The sequence below is a fragment of the Gymnoscopelus braueri genome (assembly GCF_963280865.1).
Source record: "Gymnoscopelus braueri genome assembly, chromosome: 11".
NCBI lineage: Eukaryota > Metazoa > Chordata > Actinopteri > Myctophiformes > Myctophidae > Gymnoscopelus > Gymnoscopelus braueri.
Window position 1 is genome coordinate 35,541,880 of NC_137613.1, and position 7,500 is coordinate 35,549,379.

A 7,500-nucleotide genomic window follows, 5' to 3' on the forward strand; every position below is an offset into this window, starting at 1 on the left:
GATACCACACACAGAAATCTCTGATGGTTAATGGGGAACAGTCATTTAAACAGCACATGGTCTTTGTACTTACATACATGACCATATATAATATCATATACCATTATACACTAATATACCAGCACCCATATTGTATTGTAATGCATCACATTACAATGTAACCATGCATATTACTAATGAAGGCCTAATAGACATATTCCATTGATTACTGTGGTCAACCTTAAAGCTGATACTAGTTGGTCTAGTAGACATTCCTGATTAGTTGCAGGAACCAAGGAGGTTTTCACAGGAGATAAAAGGCACATTCTTTAAGAAGTCCAGATGTCCAGTTTACTGATGATTGTCAGATCAAAATATATTTAAAGTAACAAAAGTAAAAGTACTAAAATGTTTGAAAATAGCAGATCTACAAGCTCACAACGGGTGGCGATGCCTATGTATAAAATAGGGCTAAATGTATGTTTTATAATATAATAATTTATATCTGCAAAGTAACTAGTAGCTAAAGTTTTCAAATAATTGTAGTGGAGTAAAAGTACAATATTTGCCTCTGAGATGTAGTGGAGTAGAAGTAAAAGAATAGAAAAATGGAAATACTCCAGTAAAGTAAAAGTACCTCAAAATGGTACTTAAGTAAATGTACTTAGTTACTTTACACCACTGCCTATGAGCACTCATCCATGTGCACAGAAGTGGGAGAGGACCAGGAATGAATTAATGATGTGTTTTTCATGATACATTCACGATGATTGAATTAATGTATGGCTGTGGCAGTATGAGTATAGCCGACATGTATGAATTTGCATGTTCTGAAGTGGGAAATGTGTTCAAGGCCTATAGTCTTTTTTATTGGTCCAAAAGATTGTGTATATTAGCCTACTTACATTCGTGAAACCACCTGTTGACCCGCTGTCAGCTTTGAGCAATTTTTATAGGGGGGTATAATATGACCATACCTCTCTCTAGTACAACAAGACCAGGAGACCTGGTTCTGCCAGACCTGGTGCTGTGGGAGCCTACACATGGGACATTGATCACAAAGGTCAAAGGTCCCACATCAACATAAAAACTACTTATGCACACTAACTAAAATTAATCAATCATCCAACTAAAAATGAATATTTCATAATACTGGTCAGAGTGTGTCTGTGCACATGACGTCCCCCCAGTTAAAAACCACTAGACCACTGCTTGTCACTTCACTAAAGTGTAACCTGTTTGGTAATTATTTCAAAAGGTTTATTTGAAGTCTTCTTTCGCTTCTGTCGCAATACAACTCATTGCAACTTGCAACCAGTTGCAGCGTTGCAGCAGTTTTGGGATTCTGTTGCAAGTGGAGTCACGAGTCACATTGCAAATCATTGGTGTGGACAGTGGACTAGAGATACAGTACATAAAGCCCAGTACACAACAATGATTCGCAATGCAACAAGTTGCAGCTGCAACCACTTACAACAGAATCTCAAAACTGCAACTAGTTGCATCATTGGTGTGGACTAGATACAGTACAACATGACCCGGGTGGTTAATTTCTTGTAATATATTTGAAATGAAGGGTTTTTATCATTTCATATTCCAGGTATTCCTCAGAAAACGTTTTTCAGACCATTTACATTTTGAGTTAATCATTCATAGCCTAATTTGTAAGTAATTGTAGTGTTTGTAGTTTGACACATTTTCATCATCATGGTGCACCATGAGATAATAGGAAGTGTGTGTTTGTTTGTGGCTTATTTGACTTCTAAAGAGGGTCTGTTGAAATATCAGAATTTAAGGAACTGTGATAGATTAATAATCTAGGAATTATTTTCATTTCTGTCAGTTCGTAACTATAACGATCAGTATATGAGGGGGGCCACGGCATACCGTGTGAGTTTCTGTGCACAGGAGAGTGTGATATATTATGCATTATTCATGTTGGCAGCAGAAAAAAATAAAATCAAAATCAAACATGGATCTATGGACTGCCCGGTCCTCCTAGAATATTCCAACATCCCGATGGCCAGTCTGTGCACAATGTAAACTTGTTTATAGTTTCCTATGAATGTGAATAGACAGGCAGTTGTTGTCTGTGTACATACATTCAATGTAGTATAGGCTGGTTCTGGCTCACCGGCATGTATTTGTGTGTTAGGAGCGGAAGTTAGGAACTTCTTTTGTGTTACATTTAGACTAAATGTTACACTAAATTAGTGTAGCTGCTGTCTCACCAGTGAGTACAATGCAGGCATGATACGTGTACTGTATAACGCGGGAAAATCCTGACCCCTTGTTATGTGCTTGCACATAAGCACACATCATTCTACAGTATTACTGTTTACTTGTTCACTAATGATTCTTTGTCTTTGTTTATTGTCTATCCTGCCCTGCTGGCTCTGCTGCCCTGGTCTTGGCTAGACACTCACCTGTCATTCACCTGGGAGTGCTCTGGCTGCCCCTCCCCTTCTCAGCTGTGCCTCATGTGTGTTGAAACCAGTTTTCGTTTAAACTATATTCAGTATTATTTTGTATGCAAATAAAAACACTTGACGTATTATTTCTTTGAATTTGAAATAAACTCAATGCAAGTGAGACCAGATTTTTGTCCTTTTATTATGTTGTGGTCCTTGGTGTTCGAGCCAGGTAAAGGTCCGTAACACCCCTGCAGGATGCATTTTCTGTTGACTAAAGAGCTGGAGAGACAGGGAAGACCGCTGAACAAATACTCTATAGCAATGTGGGCAGTGGTGGAAAGTAACTAAATACATTCACTCAAGTACTATACGCTACTTAAAGGGCAAGAGCACATTGGTAGAGGTTTGGGTTGTGTAGTTACCTTGCCATGATGTAACTCCAAAGGTGGACAAGAAATCAATCACGCTGGTTGTTTGTTTGCCATATTTGCCATCACAACATTCGCTGTGTATTAGCGTCCAAAGCATACGATGCAGGCAGTTTTTCATGCAGCAAAATATAATCCTTTACTAACTCATTGCATACACATTATTAAAGCCAATCTTTGGATTGCAGAACATCCAGACAGTGAAGATTCAAGAATCAACATGCCAAACATATTTCTGCGCCACAGCGACAGTGATAAAAAAATACATTTTTCCCTTCAGGGGAAAACTCCCTGACAATGACAGCGAACTTCTGGTTCATATACCTGTGATCAACACAGGGTTCCCACACATTTTTAACAATTAATTTTAAAAACATTTCCATAACTTATCCAATGTTTTTTATCCCATTTCCAGACCTATTGCAATCATACGGTGCAATAATGAGGCTCTTACACCAGTGTACTATCAATGCCCCAAGACAGACTCGAGCAAAGGGGTCACGTGACAAAAAGAACAGATCTACAAGCTAATAACGTATCACAATGCAACATGTTGTTAGCTTGTAGATCTATTATTTTTGTCATGTGACGTCCTGGCCACAGGTATATAATGTTCACATAAAGTTTGACATGCTTTTGGTTTTCCAAAGCATTTGCTGAATTCCAAACCTTTTCCAGTCCTGGAAACCGTGACCCAGGTAGGATGCGTACATTACGTCAGATTTCTGTGCTCTGGTCTATCGGAACTAATCTATTTAGTGAACAGGAACGAAATGACTCGAGTCACTGAAATGAACGATAGTTCCCATCACAACAAATAACACAGGCCTTGTACTGTGACACACAGGACCAGTGGCAGCACTCCTGCATCACTTTCTCTCTCTGCTAACAGCCCTCCAGCCTCTCTCCTGAGGTCCACATTGGATGTGATGAGCAGCTGTTGCACCCAATGGAAAGCCTTGTCATCCTGTAGGGGGAGGGGCAGGGACGCCAGGGGAAGAGGAGAGCAGCTCTTCTTCTGATTCTTTAGATCCAGCATGATCAACTGCGGGAAGGATATGACAGGCCAAGCAAAAAGACAGACAAAGAGACCTATCAGTAACTTCCACAGAATAGATACACAATTTAAAAGGACAGACAGACAGACAGACAGACAGACAGACAGACAGACAGACAGACAGACAGACAGACAATGTTAGACTGACCAGGGCATTGAAGGCTTTCAGAACATCAGGACTGCACTCTCTCACGAGGCTCAGTGCTTCATCAGGTAACTCTACAAAATGGCACAATATAGAAGTTAGATTCTGTTATGCAGAAGTTGAAGTATAAAATATATACATAGACACTGTATTATGTACATCAAAGCAGAGCTGAAGTTCAACAGAGCCATACAAGCTCAAAGAGTAATAACTTATGTGTGTTGTCAAACAAAGTCCCACACTCAATTATATTAAATGTAACTAAGTGTGTGTGAGCCCTATCGTCCTGTTTACATGTATGTAGTTTTTGTACACTAACCTTCCATTGCGCTGACCAATAGATGAGCAGCGGTCAGGGGTCCCCCTGGGGTGCCAGGGCACCCAAGCCACTCCATGGGACTGTCTGGGTTGGGTTTGAGCAGGTCCAATATGGCACTTGCAGAGTTGCTGTGACTGACTGACGCATTTTGTTCAGTAACCACTGGTGCAATACCTGTGCACCACTCCTCCAACTGAAAAAAAAGACAGAGGTAACAGGTGATAAAGACAAAGAAGTAAAATTACAGTTGAAAGGTGAATGACATTGAGAGAGGGGAGGGGGGGGGGAGAGATTAAGAGAAGCCTAAGTTAAGGGAAGGGAAGAGAATTTGCATGTCCTGTTGCCTGCCCACCCATAAACATATGCATACATAAATGTATTGTGCATACACATACTATATATACCGTATTTAGAAGTAGGACCCATACACACAACACCTCATAAAGGCATCGAATTTGGTATTATTGTATATATTTAGCTTTGTTTTATCTGACTACATCTTCAGTTGTTATTCTTTAATTCTTTTTTTTGTTATTGTTGCTAAAATGTTGAGGAGCCACATTTACTCTCGTGTGCCAGTATGAGATGTAATGCATTCAATATTGAACATTGAAGAGGACACTTGTGGTCATTATAGTGCCACCAGGTTTTGAATAAGAATGAAGTGTCAGGTTGCTTTGTCACTCACAGTGATCTCTACACCTAAGAGAGCATCTCTGTCCTTCATCACTTCACAGAACCTCTGGAACAGAGCCGAACGAGTCGACTGGGGAAGCTCTCTCAGCGGAGGCAGATGTTTTTCCAGGTTTTGTAACTCTGTAGAATCTACAGAGTGAGATTAAAAGATGACACGGTCATTAATACATTTGAATTTTATATAATCTGATATCCTTGGCAAGTAAGAAAATAAAAGGTCAAAGGTTATTTTCAAAATGAACAAAGATTTGCCAAAACATATACTCAAAAATATACTGTATGTTGGACGCTGGAGTTACATTCTCACACATACAATTTATTTTGACCACACATGCTTTTACATAATAATTACAATGTAATTACACCTTATCTCACAGTGAGATTAGAGCCTGTGAACATATTAACAGAACGAGCTATCGTAGATATTGGTTGTTATTTGAACCGCTATCCAATCAAAATGGCTTCCCATCACCTGGGAGGCGTTCGCTGGGAGGTGTTGGGGGGCATGGTTATTGCTGAAACCATAGATATAGAAACCTAGACACCTCATTGGCCTCTGCAGTTCATTGGAGCGACCTGTATCGCGGCCGCCATTTAGGAGAAGGCAAGCTGCCACTCAAAGTGACTACTGGCCAATCATAGCGCTCACGGCACGTTGACTACTGGCCAATCACGGTGCGTCTTTTCCGGGACTTGTCAGAATCTATCCTTCTAATGCAGTGGTTCTCAACCAGTGGTCCGGGGACCACCAGTGGTCCTTGAGGGGGTTCCACTCCAGGTGGTCCCCAGCTAAATGATGGAGAGTTGATAACCAAATGGACCCTTATAGATCTTTAACTCTTGAGTATAAAATGTTACACTCTCAAGAGTTAAATTATTGTTAAATATCTGCATTACTTACTTTACAAGAAGTCTCCACAATTCCGAGTGTGGAGTTTGCCAAGTTCCAACTAACTAGTTAAGAGCTGGGTTACGAAAAGACCCGCCCCCACCTGCCTCTGATTGGCCTACCAAACGTCCCCTTCTGTGACGCACGTGGAATCTTGCCTTCTCCAAAATGGCGCCCGAAATACAGACGCCTCAGAGCCGGAAGAGGCGTCTACCTTTATATGTCTATGGCTGAAACCCTCTACGTCTGAATCACAGTCGCCTCATCCCCCTCAATTCTCCCTCTCCCCTAACCCCTTCACTTCAATTCTCTCACTCATACTCCATGCCTCTCTCCTACATTCCTCCCCATTTGTGTCATCCTTCCATCCTTCACCCCCACAACACTACCCAAATTTGTACATATAGTGTTTTGTATTTGTTGATGATGTGTATTATTGTGTTATTTATTTTATACTATGTTGATGAACTGAATACATAGGACCACGATGGTAACAAGTCCCCAGGATTTTTTTGTGTTATCCTTTTAGCCTTAACACATTGACTGCCAATCGCGTAGATCTACATGAATTAAATATGTTGCGTTGCGTTGCGTGCCAATTGCGTAGATCTACGCGAAGTGGTCTTTTTGTGGTTTAATAAACGATCGCGCTGTTCTCTGTACCATCCTTGATCATTTTCTCTTCACATTCGCTTTTGACTCATCCTATGCAAAAATATCCGTAAACCGTTTCCTGTTTACGGTTTTATCTCGAGTTAACTGGTCTTTCCCTTGTTTTGGCTAGACATGGTAGTTTTCACATGGTATAAAAACGAAAGGGAAAGCTCCGGTTATATTTTCTTTTCTCTGGACGACGAACAGTTATCCCCTTTGTGTTTACCAACGGTCTGACACGCTATCATAATATATATAAATGTTCTGTGGCCAGCGGGGGGGGGGGGGGGGGGGGATACGTGCTTTATTGTCGGATATGGTGCCTGCAGCCTGTTTGCGCTGGCGAAAACTAACTCAAGACAGCTCGCCTCAGAAAACTTAATCCTTTGGGGGCTGGTACATCGGTCGTGTGTGTTTATAAACATGGTAAGATGATGGATCAAAATGGATATAACATTTCTGTGACCGGTTGAAAAGGTTATAAAACACAAATAGCTGGCACTGGGTGAGTATATTATGAATAAACTCTGGCAGTGAATGTGTTAATGTCTGACTGTACCTCGTGCTGTTTACATTTCTGACTAATAAAGTATTCAATCAATCAATCAAACTCTCATAATCCCCTCATTCTTCCCTCTCTTTATATATTTTTCACCTCACCCCTTCATCCCCTAACCCCATCACCTCTCCTTCCATCCATCTTTCATTCCTTTAATTCCATACAGATTTCACCTTTTCTCTTTTATATTCAATAAATGAACAACCCAAACATGTATTGTTTTAAGGCATGGTCTTTACGAGTGAACTGATAGTCAGGATTAATTTGACCATTATTCCCACAACATGGCCACCATGGTGAGTGAGTGAGTGAGTGAGTAAATAAACACATACAGTACCAAGATCGTCATCAGAGATGGAG

At 40.6% G+C, this 7,500-nt stretch overlaps 2 protein-coding genes across 2 annotated transcripts in view; both read right to left on the minus strand.

The window, feature by feature from the left end:
- The window catches only part of LOC308094595 (gasdermin-E-like), a 21,924-nt gene that overhangs the window by 11,371 nt on the left and 3,053 nt on the right, over positions 1-7,500 (minus strand). The gene's annotated exons all lie outside the window — the stretch shown is intronic.
- LOC308094850 (gasdermin-E-like) overlaps positions 2,778-7,500 on the minus strand; it is a gene marked incomplete at its 5' end in the record, with an annotated part of 6,690 nt that continues 1,967 nt past the window's right edge. The window contains 5 exons of the mRNA XM_080441676.1: positions 2,778-3,866; positions 4,027-4,097; positions 4,343-4,535; positions 5,031-5,167; positions 7,478-7,500. The exon at positions 7,478-7,500 is cut by the window's right edge and continues 52 nt beyond it. Of these exons, the coding sequence (XP_080297802.1) occupies positions 3,630-3,866; positions 4,027-4,097; positions 4,343-4,535; positions 5,031-5,167; positions 7,478-7,500 (661 nt within the window). The 3' untranslated portion in view covers positions 2,778-3,629. The remainder of the gene's footprint in view (positions 3,867-4,026; positions 4,098-4,342; positions 4,536-5,030; positions 5,168-7,477) is intronic.